The following is a 16,606-nucleotide window of genomic DNA, read 5'->3' as shown; positions in this document are numbered from 1 at the left end:
ATTTTTGAATGCCATTTGACTTGGGTTTATCTGATATATTCTCATGCTTAGATTGAGATTATGCATACATATCAGGGGATATATGAATATATCTTATTTCTGGTGATATTAACCTTTCATGCTTGGTTAAGATGGTGTCTGCTATGAATGGATAAAGAAGAGGTGGCACATATATACAATGGAATATTACTCAGACATAAAAAGAAACAAAATTGAGTTATTTGTAGTGAGGTGGATGGACCTAGAGTCTGTCATACAGAGTGAAGTAAGTCAGAGAGAGAAAAACAAATACCGTATGCTAACACATATATATGGAATCTAAAAAAAAAAAAAAGGTTCTGAAGAACCTAGGGGCAGAACAGGAATAAAGACACAGACGTAGACAGTGGACTTAAGGACACGGGGAGGGGGAAGGGTAAGCTGGGACGAAGTGAGAGAGTGGCATGGACATATATACACTACCAAATGTAAAATAGATAGCTAGTGGGAAGCAGCCGCATAGGACAGGGAGATCAGCTCAGTGCTTTGTGACCACCTAGAGTGGTGGGATAGGGAGGGTGGGAGGGAGACGCAAGAGGGAGGGGATATGGGGATATATGTATACGTATAGCTGATTCACTTTGTTATACAGCAGAAACTAACACAACATTGTAAAGCAATTGTACTCCAATAAAGATGTTAAAAAAAAGAGAAAACATTAATATAATAACAAGTATTCTGCAGAAAAAAAAAAGATGGTGTCTGCTAGATTTTAGAATACTAAAATTAGTATTCTTCCCTTTGCAATTAATAAATATCTTGAAAGAGATAATTCGAGACTATGTAAGAATGCTTTTTCTTCTCTCAGTTTTTTAAAAAGTTTTGAGTAATTTTAAAACTTTGGTGAAATATAGATAACATAAAATTTACCATTTTAACCCTTTTTAAATGTACACTTCTGTGGCATTAGATACATTCATATTGTTGTGCCACCATCACCACCATCCACCTCCAGAACTTCTTAATCTCCCCAACTGAACCTCTGTACCCATTAAGCACTAACTCCCTATTCCTTGGCAAACACCACTGTACTTTCTGTCTCTATAAATCTCATTATTCTAGAAACCTCATAATAAGAAGAATCATAAAATACTCTTCTCAAAGTTCTGCCCGCTAATTTTAGCATCTGTTACTGGATCTTGCCTGCAACCATTACTACTGTGGTGTTCTAATGGTGATTTTCTACTTCTCTCATTCCTTCTACTCATCTGCTTTTGAAGTGTTAAAAGCTTCCTTTGATTCACCGAAAGACTGATCAATCAAGTTATTCTAATTCTTGGAAAGAATTAGCAGAGAGTAGTTCAAATTGCTGATTAATAAAAGAAGGTAGCAGGCCTGTCCCATGCTTGTGCATCAGGAACAACTATATAATTTGCAAGTCCCAGCACAAAATGAAAATGTGGGGACCCTTGTTAGAAAATGATTAAGAATTCCAAGATGGTGACAGCAGAGCATTAAACCAGTCAAGAGCCTCTGTGGGCTCTACACTACTGCACACCCACGAAGCTGACGCTGCTGTGTAACCTTCCCTAGTTTGTTAGGACCACACAGCTACTTTCTGGAGCTGTAGAATCCTAAAGGACAAGCAGCTGTGCCCCAGGGCTGGCCATTTCTAGAGACTTCAAGATCCTCCCTCCACTCCCATCCTCTAGGCAACCAGGAAGGTAAGATTACTCTTATTCTTTTTAAATCTTTTTTTTTTCCCATCTCATTCAGATGAGAAAGAGACCCGCTGCTTCTCTGTAACTAGCTCAGTACCAGACTAACAACAACCCCCAATGAGGCTTCTAGTCTGAGGAGTCCCAGAGCAGAACTCACAAGGGCCCCCATCTCTTACCACGATGGAGGTCAGGTCCTCACTCTCAAAGCGGCTGATGGCCTGGTCCAAGGATTTATACATGGCGGCAGAGATGCGCTGGGTAATGAGTCTGTTCAAGTCAATTGATCTACCCAACAGCTGCATGGAAGAGAGACAGGGACAGAGGGGGAGACACAAGGTTACTTAAGGTTTGTTTGCACAGGCACATGACAACTAAATGCAATGCATTGATAGGAAAATGTACTAAAATTATAAAGAACATGACCAGGACAAATAGGGACTCTATGAAGAAAACAGTATTATTAAATTTCCTGAGTATGATAATTCTATTTGGATGATGAAAGGATGTCCTTGTTCTTAGGAGATACACACTGAGGTATCAGCGGTAAAGTGTCATATGTCTCCAACTTACTTTCAACTGGCTAAGAAAAAAGTATGTATATTAAAATATATATTTTAATATAGTGGGTTGGCCAAAAAGTTCATTTGGTATTTTTCTGTAAGATGTTATGAACATTTTGGTCAACCTAATATTTATATGAAAATATGTTTTTAAAATTATATATACTATAAACATACATTTAAACTACACTTACTATATTTATGAGAGAGAAAAAACACATACATGAGTAAAAGAAAGTGAATCAAATGTGGTTAAAACATGAATAATCATGAATCTGGCTACAAAGTATATCTGTGTGTTTACTGTGTTATTCTTCGATGAACACAGATGTCAAAATCCTGAACAAAATACCAGCAACCAGAATCCAACAGCACATTAAAAGGCTCATACACCATGATCAAGTGGGATTTATCCCAGGGAAGCAAGGATTCTTCAATATACGCAAATCAATCAACGTGATACACCTCATTAACAAATTAAGGAATAAAAACCATATGATCACCTCAATAGATGCAGAAAAAGCTTTTGACAAAATTCAACACCCATTTATGATAAAAACTCTCCAGAAAATGGGCATAGAGGGAACGTACCTCAACATAATAAAGGCCATATATGACAAACCCACAGCAAGCATCATACTCAATGGTGAAAATCTGAAAGCATTTCCATTAACATCAGGAACAAGACAAGGATGTCCACTCTCACCACTCAATATAGTTTTGGAAGTTTTAGCCACAGCAGTCAGAGAAGAAAAAGAAATAAAAGGAATCCAAATTGGAAAAGAAGAAGTAAAACTGTCACTGTTTGCCGATGACATGATACTACACATAGAAAATCCTAAAGATGCCACCAGAAAACTACTAGTGCTAATCAATGAATTTGGTAAGGTTGCAGGATACAAAATGAATGCACAGACATCTCTGGCATTCCTATAGACCAACAATGAAAAATCAGAAAGAGAAATTAAGGAAACACTCCCATTTACCATTGCAACAAAAAGAGTAAAACACCTAGGAATAAACCTGCCTCAGGAGGCAAAAGACATGTACTCAGAAAACTATAAAACAGTGATGAAACAAATCAAAGATGACATAAACAGATGGAGAAATATACCATGTTCTTGGATTGGAAGAATCAATATGGTGAAAATGATTAGACTACCCAAGGCAATCTACAGATTCAATGCAATCCCTATCAAACTGCCAATGGCATTTTTCACAGAACTAGAACAAAAAATTTCACAGTTTGTATGGAAACACAAAAGACCCTGAATAGCCAAAGCAATGTTGACAAAGAAAAACAGAGCTGGAGGAATCAGGCTCCCTGACTTCAGACTATACTACAAAGCTACAGTAACTAAGACAGTATGGGACTGGCACAAAAACAGAAATATAGATCAATGGAACAGGATAGAAAGCCCAGAGGTAAACCCACACACATATGGTCACCTTATCTTTGATGCAGGAGGCGAGAATATACAATGGAGAAAAGACAGCCTCTTCAATAAGTGGTGCTGGGAAAACTGGACAGCTACATGTAAAAGAATGAAATTAAAACACACCCTAACACCATACACAAAAATAAACTCAAAATGGATTAAAGGCCTTAGTGTTAAGGCCAGACACTATAAAACTCTCAGAGGACAACATAGGCAGAACACTAGATGACATACATCACAGCAAGATCCTTTTTGACCCACCTACTAGAGAAATGGAAATAAAAACAAAAATAAACAAATGGGACCTAATGAAACTTAAAAGCTTTTGCACAGCAAAGGAAACCATAAACAATACAAAAAGACAGCCCTCAGAATGGGAGAAAATATTTGCAAACGAAGCAACTGAGAAAGGATTAATCTCCAAAATATACAGGCAGCTCATGCAGCTCAATATCAAAAAAACAAAGAACCCAATCCAAAAATGGGCAGAAGATCTAAATAGACATTTCTCCGAAGAAGATATACAGATTGCCAACAAACACATGAAAGGATGCTCAACATCACTAATCATTAGAGAAATGCAAATCAAAACTACAATGAGGTATCACTTCACGCAGGTCAGAATGGACATTATTAAAAAATCTAGAATCAGTAAATGCTGGAAAGAGTGTGGTGAAAAGGGAACCCTCCTGCACTGTTGGTGGGAATGTAAATTGATACAACCACTATGGAAAACAGTATGAAGGTTCCTTCAAAAACTAAAAATAGAACTACCATATGACCCAGCAATCCCACTACTGGGCATATACCCTGAGAAAACCATAATTCAAATAGAGACATGTACCACGATGTTCATGGCAGCACTATTTACAATAGCCAGGACATGGAACCAACCTAAATGTCCATCGACAGATGAATGGATAAAGAAGATGTGGCACATATATACAATGGAATATTACTCAGACATAAAAAGAAACGAAATTGAGTGATTTGTAGTGAGGTGGATGGACCTAGAGTCTGTCATACAGAGTGAAGTAAGTCAGAAAGAGAAAAACAAATACCGTATGCTAACACATATATATGGAATCTAAAAAAAAAGGTACTGATGAATCTAGTTGCAGGGCAGGAATAAAGAGGTAGACACAGAAAATCGACTTGAGGACATGGGGTGGGAGGGCGAAGCTGGGGCGAAGTGAGAGTAGCTTCGACATTTATACAGTACTGAATGTAATACAGTTGGCTAGTGGGAAGCAGCAGCATAGCACAGGGAGATCGGCTCGGTGCTTTGCGATGACCTAGAGGGGTGGGATGGGGAGGACGGGAGGGAGGCTCAAGAGGGAGGGGATGTGGGGACATGTGTATGCATATGGCTGATTAGCTTTGTTGCGCAACAGGAACTAACACAGTATTGTGAAGCAATTATACTCCAATAAAGATATATTAAAAAAAAAAAGTTGAGGAAAAATACGATGCATTCAGACTGTAGGAAGAGGCTCAGGACACACTCTGGTACCCCATGCATTGCTGACATCCTGAATCTAACCTTGAAGTTCTTCCTGTATCCGTCCTGTGCCCCAGTTCAGAGTCACCAGGGAGTAGCCGTCCCCCCGGCGAGGGCCTACCGTGTACCTTTACAGGGATGAATTTAAAAGCATGAGGAGAAGGGCTGACTACAGGCTGGAAAATATAGCTTAGGATAATTTCCACTGGGGTACACGTGGGCATTACTGCAGATGCTACGTAGATAGCAATAAACATTTATTGAGTACCTGTTGCGTGCACTGCAGTTTGCTAGGTGCCCAAGGATTATTCTTAACTATTTTATTTTTTTCTGCTTCCCTTTTGGGAGAGATTTTCCACCAACTGACTAAGGCTCCTTATAGCACACACAAAGCCCTCAGGATTAATGTCCTGTGACTAATTCTAGCTGCACTGGTAACTGATAGCTGTAATCTTCTGAGAGGCTGAAGGAAAAACTCTCTTTGAGCCCTTACTGTTGGCAGAGGTGAAAATGTTTTTTTCCTCTTACGATTCTCCATTTCTCTTAGATTTCTCAGAGTAATGGGAATATCCAGGGTTTCCAGGGTAAATCCTCTCCTCTTTATCCAGGGCATCTTCTCAGTCTCAGCCCTGCTTCCCTTCACCCAAGTCTTCTCCACAAACATGTGAACCACAGGATAAGCATGCAGAGGTCACAGCATGAAGGCCATTTCAACACTGTGCGGCTGACAGCAGGGCTTAGGAGTAGGAGGCAAGGTCTGCTGGAGCATCTATTTTTGTCTGCCAGGCTCACATGAACATTGTTAAGCAGGGATATGTTTCTAGCTCCTGGCAGGATTTCCTCTACATCTGGGGTCAAATGTGAACAGAGACTAACTCCACAAAAACAAACCATAATGGGCTCTGTTCAGGGGTAGATTTACCCATTTCTGAACGTTAGTCCCGACTGAAGGAGATGGGCTGAAGCTTATGATGGGAGGACAAAGGCTTTGGTGGTCGCTGCTCATCAGAGGTGAAAGGCAGCTGGGCTGAGAAGCCTAGAACTTGAACCAAAGGAAGCCCAATGCCTCTTGACTGTTAAGATTCTGAGGGGGTGTTACATCCACGGTCAGCAGCCCACGCGGGGCAATACCCAGGGAAGATGGTAAGCAGTCCTGATTTCCAATCTCTAGGCTAACGTCACAGTTCCTCTCTCCTGCCCATTCCACCTCTGTCACCATACCTGGACGTGTCTCTGCTTCAACAGCGTTTCGTAGCGGTTGGATGGTGGGTATGGAATGATGACTCCATAATTCTTACATTCAGCCCTAAAACGTTTATCCAACAGGACACTGGAAGGGATAAAAGTGAAATAAGGCCAGTAAACATGACGGTAAATGGTGATCAATCACCCAGCCATGTGTATTTCAAACCACAGGACCTACTCATGAAGTGCTATCTTATATATTTTAAATATTTTTTTCTGATCTAGAGCAAAGTTCCTCTAATTTTTTTCAGCCCCAAAAGCTCAATATGTGAAATAGAATTTCTGCGTTAAAGACAGGCAACACAGAAGTTGAGATGCTTTCTTGCTTTTATTCATTCACCATAAAAGCAATTGAGTGCCTGCTTAGTATATCCCAGGAAACATTCTAGGTACCGAGGATACAAAGTTCTTGTCCTTATGGAGCTTACGTTCTAGTAAAGAGAGACTGAAAATAAATAAATAAGCAGAGGAATAAAATAATTTCAGATAATAGTAAATACCTGCATAGTATTTACTATTCACCAGGCGTACACGTACATGCAGAGAGTCATTTTTAATCTCACAACAATCCTATGAATTAGATGTTCTATTATGATCTTTTACACTGAGCCATGGATTGCAGAGTAATAAGTGCTCTGAAAATAATAAAACAGGATCATTTGGTGTTAGGAGGTCAGGGAAAGCCTCTCTAAAGAGGTTCTGTTGGACAGAGACCTAAATGCTAAAAATGGAAAGATCTGGGGGAAGAATCTTTCAGGCATGATTAGCTTGGTACGTTGAGAAAAAGGAAAAATGGTCAGTGTAGATAAGGGGCAGGTGTGCTAGAGAGTATGGTGCAAAAATGAATTTATAAAGTTAGTCTAGGGGCCAGACCATGGGGGATGATATAAGCCACAGTAAGGAGGTTAGATGTTTTCTAGATGTAATTGAAGCCACGGAAAGGTTTTAAGCAGGAAAGTGACATCATCTAAATCTACACTGTCCAATACGTTAGCCACCCACCAGGTGAGTTTACTGAGCACCTGAAACGTGGCGGGTCCAGGCTGAGATGTGCTATTAGCATAAAATACACACTAGATGTTGAAGACTTAGGAAAAAAACATTGAAAACTATTTCCTTAATAATTTGTTATTGGTTACATGTTGGAATTATATTATTTTAGATATAATGGATTATATAAATTATAGTATTAAATTAATTTTTAAAATGTGGTTACTAAAACATTTAAAATTACATCTGTGACCCAACATTTGTGATTGCATTATATTTCTGATGGAAAGCAATGATCTAGATCACTCTGCCCCTCCTGTGCTCTCTCTGACTCTCCCAACTTCTCGCAATCTCCCCCAACTTCCCGTATCTTTGACAAACCACAGACCTTATAAGGAGGGATAGAGATTAAGATTCCTATTTCAGATAAGGATATTTTGTAAACTAAATATATAGAGGACCCAGGGTTTGACAAGTCTGAGTTTGTTTACACAGACCATGGACCAGCATATCTGAAAATTATCTTAGAGAAGCTGGAAGCCCAGCTCACTGTTAGAACCCCATGCAATTCAATCCAGACACTTATGAAGGGACTCCTTTGTGAAAGGCTGTGTCTCTGCGCTTTCCCCGAAACCCTATGCATATGCTTTCTATAGTTTACATTCTTAAGAGCCATTCACTTCATTTAATGCACATTCTGTGTTAACAGACACTTGTGCATCTGTACACCACCTCCTGTCTGAAATACATCAGAACAACTCAAGTTGTTGAAAGCAAAACAAAGCAAATTTTTATTGTAGGGAAAAAAAGTCACAATCCTTGAAATTACTGGTCGGTACATTTGGATTTCCAATAAAAAGGGAAATATCTCTATCCCTATCTGTCTATCTATCTATCTATGTAGGCAGGTTTTTTTTGACCAGTACTATTATGGGGTCCTCGAACCCAGGAATTCTCAGGGCTCTACATCAACCCATACTGACAATACGAATGAGCCTGTAAAACTTGACATGCCCAGACCTCTCCTCTTCCTTGGCCTTCTGTCTGGCCTTCATACTCCCATTCTTGCTCACCTCCAATCCATTCTCTACAGTTTAATGTTTTTAAAAGATCAAACTTCTAAAAATAAAAATCAAACTGGGTCACTGTCATACTCTGGAAACTATCCCGTGGTGTTCCACTCCTCCTAGGACAAATGCCTACAAGGCCGCAAGACCTGGGCCCCGCCTACCTGCCCAGCTTTACCATGCAGCCTGCCCACTCTGTGGTCCGTGAATGAGACATTTACGTGTACTAATTCACATTAATCCTCTCAACAGCCCTACAAAGTAGAAGTAGGCATGCTCTTCAACTTACGCTTCTGTCACAGGGACTTTGCACAAGTAGTTTGTTTTGCCTGCAATTTCTAGTCCTACTCTTCACCCAGTTTTACTTAATCAAGTCCTATCAACTTCAGATGTGAACTCAAATGTTACTTTCTCAGGACAGCCCTTCCAGTCACCCATCCCAAAGACTAGTTCAGGTTTAACTGTCATATATTCCCCTTAGCTTGTCCTTCATAGGAACCTCCCTTGTCACTGTGCATTCAGTAGTTTTTATTAATGTCTGTTTTCCTCACTAGACTGTAAGCTCCATGAGATCTAGCACCACATCTGCCTATTTTCCTTTCTCCTACATTCTAGCACCAAATCCAGGCCCACGGAATCACTCAGATTTCCTTAGGTCCTAAAGGAGAAGGGAGGTTTTGCAACAGAGAACCTTGCCTTCCAGGTGGCAATCTTAGGAAGCTTTGCTGCACATAGCCCTGGGGCTCTCATACCTGCCAGCCATTGCTTTGTAGTAAGCAAAGATCTGGTCCGCAAGCTTGTAGACAAACTGATCAAAACACAGGTTCACCTGGTGAAGAAGAAGCAGGAAATGTCAATGGTGTCTGTCCGGCTTTATTAGAGAAATTTCAGCAACTGAAGGGGGCAGTGGTGCACGACCGCCTGAAGTGTGAGGTGAAGCAAGATGCTTTGCAGGAAAAAAAAATGAAGATTCTGTGGCCAACTAAATTTGGGAAGTCTGGTCCCTTGCTCTCAAGGTCCTCAACCAGGCACAAAGAAAGCAAAATTCAAAAAGCTGTTGAGGAACCACTGTCCCCACTGGTCCCCTCCTGGCTGTTACAAGGTGCCTGCCCAGGGGGAATGCCACAGATAGGGCTTCACATCCTGTAATTACACATATCAGTCCCCTCATCTCTCCCGATAGAATTTCTTGTCTTTTCCTTTTATTTTACTTTACCTTGCTTTGCAAATGAAGAAGTTGATGGTCATTAAACATTTTAAAACCTCTTTTTAAAACCAGTTTGCTTAAAAATCTTTGGTTTTTAATGCATAAGAGACCGTCTTGCCTTTTCAGTGTTTCATCATGTCAGTGGTAGAATGTGATGCTCAGGTGAGAAGAAAGTTCACAGCAGACTTAGAGGATCGAAACCAAATCCTCCAACGATGGCAAGAGCAGGGAACGGCCAAAGGTGGGGCGTTAAAGAGATGGGCTCTGATAGTAGCAGGGTAACAGTATAACTTCAAAGGAAATAGACTGTATTTAGGTGATTAATCTTCAATCCTTTTCGCACCAAACTCCCAGCTCCATAAGGTTAACTCTTTATTCAAAGAGCTTTCGTATCTTTTATTTTACACACTAAATGTTATTCTGAACATAAAAACACAGTGCTGTGTGCAGTGTTGTCCTCAAATGCAGGTAACCAAGGCCTCTGCCCTGGAGTCTGAGCTTCAAGGATACCTAAGGGGGCCTCCTTCAGGCAAAGGACCCGTAGGATCCAGGGCGGGGTGCCCAACTCATGCTCCCCTTCTATAACCAGCTTTGAATATTCTTGCCCAAATAGCCCAAGTCCCTTCCAGGCCCTGTGTGCTCTTTTCCCTGGGTTCCTCCCTGAGGGTGGATTGCACTGCAGGTGTGTGCACCCCTAGGGCCTGGGGTTGGCCAAGGGGCCATCGTTTTTGGGCACAGGAGGGAGACAAAGCTTGTGTATCTACACAAGCCCTTCCTGGTTCAGAACGGAGTCTGAAGATGGGAAGAGAAAGGGGGGCAGGCCATGAGCTCGGGGTCTCAATTTATACTTCTGCTCCATGGCCTCCAGTGTTACCCAGGGCTTGTCTGTGTGCTTTCTTGACATTTATTTTTAAAATGTCACTTGGACATATGACACTCTAGATTTTTTTGTTTTCAACCTGTTGGAGAACATTATCTAAAATCTTATCGGAAAATGGACCTGTCCAAGCTGAGATGCAACCAATTAACTTGTCTACTGGAATCTTTCTTTCCAAGTTTGTGTACTGCTCAGGAGACAAACAGGATGGATTTGCACTGGGGTCCATCAAGGTTTTCAACTCCCGTAGCAACTGGAAGATTGAGAAAGAAAGCAGCACCTCTACTTTTCAAAGATTTTCTTTGAAATATATAAACTTTCAAACTAATTTGGTGGTAATGCTTGTCCTAAAACACTTACGTCTTTCCTTTATAAATAAGAATGCCTTATATTTGTGTGACAATTGGCCTCATTCTACGTTTATATAATCCCATGTACTTAGGTGGAGCAGAGACTCTCATTCCAATTTCCAGATGACAAAATTGAGATATTTCATAGCCCTTAGGGCTGCTGATGCCCTGTTTCTGGTCCTTGCCGGCCCGTGGTAGGACTGCACTTCCTCGCTCCTCTTTGAAAGGAGGCACTGCCATGAGACTTGCTTTGACCAATGACATGTGTCACTTCCAGGTGGAAGCTTTAAGTATCGGAGTATGATTCACCCCGACACGTCCCCCTGCCAGGGCAGCTAGTGAATATCCCAGATTAAAGACTACATAGAACAGAGCCCCCAGCCAACATGCAATGGAGAAATGAACCTTTGGTCCCAAGCTGCTAAGAACGTGTGATTGTCTGTAACTGCAGCATATCCCAGCCTTTCCTGACGATTTCAGAAATAAAGCCATTGAGCGACTATTCAACAGCTTCATAGGTGAGAGGATGGCTATTTCCATCCTACCAGTACTAGAATGAGACTCTGTAAGCTGTGTGATGTGGGGGTAAGGATACTTGAACACTCTAAGATTTATTATCTGTAAAATAGACAGTAGCATACACTTCTTAAATTACTGTAAAGATTATTTAAAATGTCCATAAAGTGCTTAGTACTATACCTGGCAAATGGTAAACATATAATAATTGATAGGTAGCATTACTGTTATTATTATTAGCCAATTAATCCAACTGTAAAAGACCCATTAGAAGTTAATTTTACCCATGCAGTTCTAACGTTTGCCATCCCTAAACATCTGAAAAAGAAAGACTATTATCCTGTTCTAGGTCCCTTTTGATGATCATGATGTTTATAAAGATCAGTCTCCAAAGCAAGTCACTGAACTCCCATGCTATGGTCTGAATGTTTGTGTCCTCCTCAAAATTCATGTGTTGAAATCCTAACCCCCAAAGGTGATGGAATTAGGAGGTGGGGCCTTTGGGAGGTGATGAGGTCATGAGGATGGAGCCTTCATGAATGGGATCAGTGCTCTTATAAAAGAGACCCAGAGAGCTCCCTGGCCCCGTCCACCACATAAGGACACGGCAAGAAGCCTGGGACCCAGAAGAGGGCCCTCCCCTGACCAGGTTGGCACCCTGATCTCAGACTTCTAGCCTCCAGAACTGTGAGAAATACATTTCTGTTGTTTATAAGCCCCGCAGTCTGTGGTATTTCATTATAGCAGCCCAAATGGACTAAGACACCCCACTTTGTGCCCAGCTAGAGATCTGAAAAGTCCAGACTCTTGGAACACGATTATAAGAACAAAAGGAGAAGCAATCACTTGCCTCAGCTTCGATCTCATCGTACAGGAACTGCTTTTTAAACTTAGTCAGAGCATAGTAGGCGCTGTCGTTGTACAGATCCAAAGGGTAGAGGACGTATCTGAAGAGGGAAAAACAACGGCCAGTAGCTCACTAATGATCTCTCTTAAGGCAGGCAGATTTAAACTTGCTTAGGAAATATGAACAGTTGGGTGAACAAATTCAGAGTTAGGAAAAAGAGACCCTTTCAGGGTCTAGGATGTTTCCAGCCTCCACTTAGGAATGACTTACTTTACTGTCTGCCCACAGAAATCAAAGTCCATGATGTTAATAAATGCAAGGCCTGAAAAAAATTAGTCTGGGACTAAAAGAAATCGGGTGGCCGTTAAGGCCATTAGCTTCCCTACCCCCAGAGATGATAATTTTCCCAGCGTGTCTGTTATGAGACTCACAAGGTCTGGGAAGGGCAGTTGGGCTGGTAGATTTCTGAACCTTTCTGCAAGGCTGAGTCACATCTGGTGGTGACTTGATCCTGGGTGGGGCACACTGCCTCCTCTGGAAAGTTCTGGAAAGAACAGGGCTCGCTGGCTGGCAAACTGCCCTCTACCTGCACCTCGGGAACCTCCTTGCTGGCCCAACCCTGCCTCTTACTCCATCATGGAAGGTTCTTTGGTTTCCAGGATATGGTCTGTTAGAATCCAGGGCATGGACATCTCAATAGGGAACTGGATTCGCCGGCCCATGGTTAACTCCAGGAAGAATTCTCGGAACCAGAGCTGGGAGAGGTCGCAACACTGCTGCAGGGCTTCTGGAAGCATAAGGGAGAGAGCCTTGGGTTACACATCGGAAGCACCCGAAGATCTTAGTTCTTACTGGGTTTTTGAAAAACTTTTATTCTTCTTTCATTGTGCTAGGTACAGAGCAGGTACTCACGAATATGACTCGATCAGTAAACCCTGCTCTCCTGTACCTGAAGGCCAGCCTAACGTCTCTTTAGAAGACAGTGTTTGGGGAATTCCCTGGTGGTCCAGTGGTTAGGATCCCATGCTTTCACTGCCAAGGGTGTGGGTTCAATCCCTGGTCGGAGAACTAAGATCCCGCAAGCTGCGCAGTGTGGCCAAAAAAAAAAAAATAGAAGACAGTGTTTGTTCACCCAGCTGTGTGTGTGTGTGTGTGTGTGTGTGTGTGTGTGTGTGTGTGTGGCGGGGGGCAGTGATGTTTTAGAGCTTTAGATGCCCCTACAATTTCCGTCGTGTCCTTACAAAGCCATCCTGAAAACATGCTATCTAAGTGTCAAAGTGTGCTTGCTGTAAGTGTCAAGACAGATCTACGGGTGCCCGCTTTTAACCGGACTGCAGCCATGCCATGACCCTTGCTTGTGATAGTTATGGATCCCTCACAGAGGCCTTGAAGACCCTTCCTAGGCTGCTCCCTATGGAGAAGTTCGGGCTGTTTAAGATCACTCTTTTCAATACCAACCTCCCAGGACCCTGGGATGCTGCTCTCCCTCCACTCCCCACCCCTGTCCCACCTGCACATGCATCCCACCGACAGGAGAGGTGGAGCGGGGGGACTTGGGATCCAGGTGCAGTCCGGGAGCCGCCTTTGTTAGGAGCAACGGGCACTAATCAGCTCAGAGCTGCTGCTTAAAAGCAAAAGGCTGACCTGGTCCCTGCGTGTGTCTGAGGGTGTCACCTGTTTGTGATCCCGCTTTACTGGGAACTTCGTAACAAATTAGCTACAAATATCTACCAGATTCAGCTGAGTCAGAAGAGCTGGACTGAGCCTGGCCTTTCCCAGAGTCTACTGGAAAGTGTGCCTTTTTTCTTTGGTGGCAAAATGTGCCCCTTTGGGTAGATGATCACGTCTCTTTGCAACTTCTGGCCCGACAGCCTTAGCCGCTCTAGCTCCTGGGAGCCCTCCCCCTGCCCCCGACAGGGCGGCTCACCACTGATGTTGAGCAGGTGGGTGAAGAAGAAGGACTGCTTGTGGAAGTCCTCTATGGCGAGGACGATGGGTCCGTCCAGGCTGCTCCGCAGGGTCTTCTTGGAGCCGCTTTTGTCTGCGATGAGCGATTCAAGCATGGTCCGCACCATGTACAGCTTGAAAAAGAAAGGAAGATGGGAAGGTCAGGGGCTGGCCCTCCGTCCAAGGGAAAAGGTTGCTTTGTGCTGTGCTTCTATTCTTTTTTTCTGAAGATATCTGCCCTTAAAAAGCACTGTCTTAAGGAAGCACCAGTTTAGGGTTGGAGAAGTAAATTTGGAATGTGTAACCTTCAAGAGGGAGACTGGCCAGCCTGGCAGGATGTTCTGCCTGGGGCTGGCGGCCTCCCGGGTAGGAGGACCTGGTAATACCAGGTCTTTCAAGGCCCAGGGTCCTGCCTGCTCTGCTTGGCCAAGGGCGTGGGCATCAGAGGAGAACCTCATTCCACGTCACCCTGGAGTCGCTCCCTGCTTTACTGGACAGCCACGGTGGCACCAGGGGTGGAGCACTGGACTCAGAGTCAAAAGAATGGGGTTCAAGGCTAGGTACGCCCCTGACTTGCTGTGTGACCTTGGGCAACAAAGTCCCACTCTGGGCCTCAGTTTTCTTATCTGCTAACGTGAGGAGGTTGCACCAGATGCTTTCTCCAACCAGTCCCTTTCAGCTCTGACGTTCCAAGGAACTGTGAAATGGGGTAGGGTCAGAGCAAGCCCCCCACCACCTCAGGTTTCCGACCCTCAAGACCGAGGGACAGCGCCTCTGCAGGCATCCGCTGCATGGTACAGCTTGCCGAAATGCTGGGTGGAAAGCAGGTGAAGATCGGTACTTACACAGGAGGCCTACTAGACAATTAACTCCTGCTTACAGAGGGCCTTAAGTGCAAAGGGCGCAAGTGCTAATCTACATCTTTCCACATCATGTGTCTTTGAATCTTAGGGCTGGAAGGGGCCGTGAGCAGCCAGCCTAGTCCACTCCTGCTGCCTCCTGGAGAAGGGTACCCAACCAACCCAGCCAGGCGGTGTGATACCAGGGATCGGCAGCCTCTTCGGCCCTGTGTGCCACCAGTGGGGTGAAACAAAGCCCGCGGGGACCACTGGCAGGCCTAAGACATAGATAGGAGAGAGGAGGAGGGAATGGGAGGGCAGGAGAGACAGGGAAGAGGGAGAGAGAGAAGAGAGAGAGAGAGAGAGAAAAGCAAGAGGTATTGTATACGGTGGGAAAGCCGCCACGACTGCTAGAGGCCACCTGCCGACCGCCTCTGAGATGCTCCAACCTCCCTCTGCCACCACGTCCATCCTGGCCGCCTCTGATCTTCTCTAGGACCACACCCACCACGCGCCTGGCCTGGGCTGGGCAGCACGGCCACAGAAAGGAGTGCCACGCCATCCCTGGCACAGCACTTTCCTTTGTGGTGAAGGAACTACGGAGCTGCGGGTTTATCAGACAGCCCACCCTCTGCAACCCTGTCGGTGGGCACGGCTGACCATCCCTAAGACTCGAGAGGCACTGCTCTAATGATGGCCTTTGGAGTCCTCCAGGAAAGGAGTCTTCAATCCAGTCTGTGCGGGTGTCGACTGATTTGTACCAAATTCTAACTATTCGAAAATCCATTTCATCCCTAAGAGGGGAAACGTTTTCCCCACCTACTTTTATTAAACAAAGCATTTAATTCACCGGAACAGTCACCTCCCAGCTCTGCCAGATGCCATGTCTACTGCGCTCCCAAGGCCCTAACAGAGCCCCAGGGTGGGAGTCAGGAGACCTGGTTCTCGTCCCACCTCCATCTAAACTCACCTTGTGACTTGGACAAGTCACTTCCCCTCTCTGGACCTCAGTTTCCCCATCTGCAAAATAGGGGGAGGAACTAGTTTGGGACTAGTTTGTCTCTAAGGGCTCTTCCAAGCTGACTGTCTAGGAGTCTATCAAGTGCGTCTGTGCCACCCTAACATGACTTGGGGGTGTCGGGGGGGCCTAAATGTTGGTGACACTCCCTCTCATATTATCTTTATAAATACTGCGTTCTCCCTCCCTGCCCCCCACCCCTCTCTCATTCTCTGCCTGTTGACCCCCTTTTGCGACCTCCTCCTTTCCAGTTTCTCTTTTGCCTCGCCCGGAAGCAACACCCAGAAACCCTGCTCAGCCCCTCCAGGCCATTCTGGACTGGAAAGGTCTCTGGCCCTTGGCATGACACAGAACCGTTTGTAGAAGCTTCCTTGAGAAGTTCCACGTCTCTCGAGCAGGCAAGATAAGTGCAAAGGGGTCTGCGGGCTGCGGGCCAAGGGCAGCTACGACGCCAGTGCTGAGAACCAGCTCACCCCGGTGCCGCCTCCCTGCTCCCACCCCGT

General features: G+C 44.1%; 1 protein-coding gene across 9 annotated transcripts in view; it reads right to left on the bottom strand.

The window, feature by feature from the left end:
- The window catches only part of CYFIP2 (cytoplasmic FMR1 interacting protein 2), a 126,851-nt gene that overhangs the window by 57,656 nt on the left and 52,589 nt on the right, over positions 1-16,606 (bottom strand). For 8 of the 9 annotated variants that reach the window (XR_005019433.1, XM_036848505.1, XM_036848507.1 and 5 more), the window contains 7 exons: positions 15,289-15,363; positions 14,227-14,380; positions 12,930-13,086; positions 12,303-12,399; positions 9,255-9,331; positions 6,422-6,530; positions 1,877-1,996 (listed from right to left, as the gene is read on the bottom strand). Coding sequence is in view for 8 of the 9 variants with exons in the window: in XM_036848505.1 (XP_036704400.1) it covers positions 1,877-1,996; positions 6,422-6,530; positions 9,255-9,331; positions 12,303-12,399; positions 12,930-13,086; positions 14,227-14,380; positions 15,289-15,363 (789 nt within the window). In the remaining variant the exon portion in view is untranslated. The remainder of the gene's footprint in view (positions 1-1,876; positions 1,997-6,421; positions 6,531-9,254; positions 9,332-12,302; positions 12,400-12,929; positions 13,087-14,226; positions 14,381-15,288; positions 15,364-16,606) is intronic. The other variant, XM_036848511.1, reaches the window with a different exon arrangement.

The sequence above is a fragment of the Balaenoptera musculus genome, chromosome 3, assembly GCF_009873245.2.
Source record: "Balaenoptera musculus isolate JJ_BM4_2016_0621 chromosome 3, mBalMus1.pri.v3, whole genome shotgun sequence".
NCBI lineage: Eukaryota > Metazoa > Chordata > Mammalia > Artiodactyla > Balaenopteridae > Balaenoptera > Balaenoptera musculus.
The sequence above is the reverse complement of the archived record's forward strand: the minus strand, read 5'-3'. Positions and strand labels throughout refer to the sequence as shown.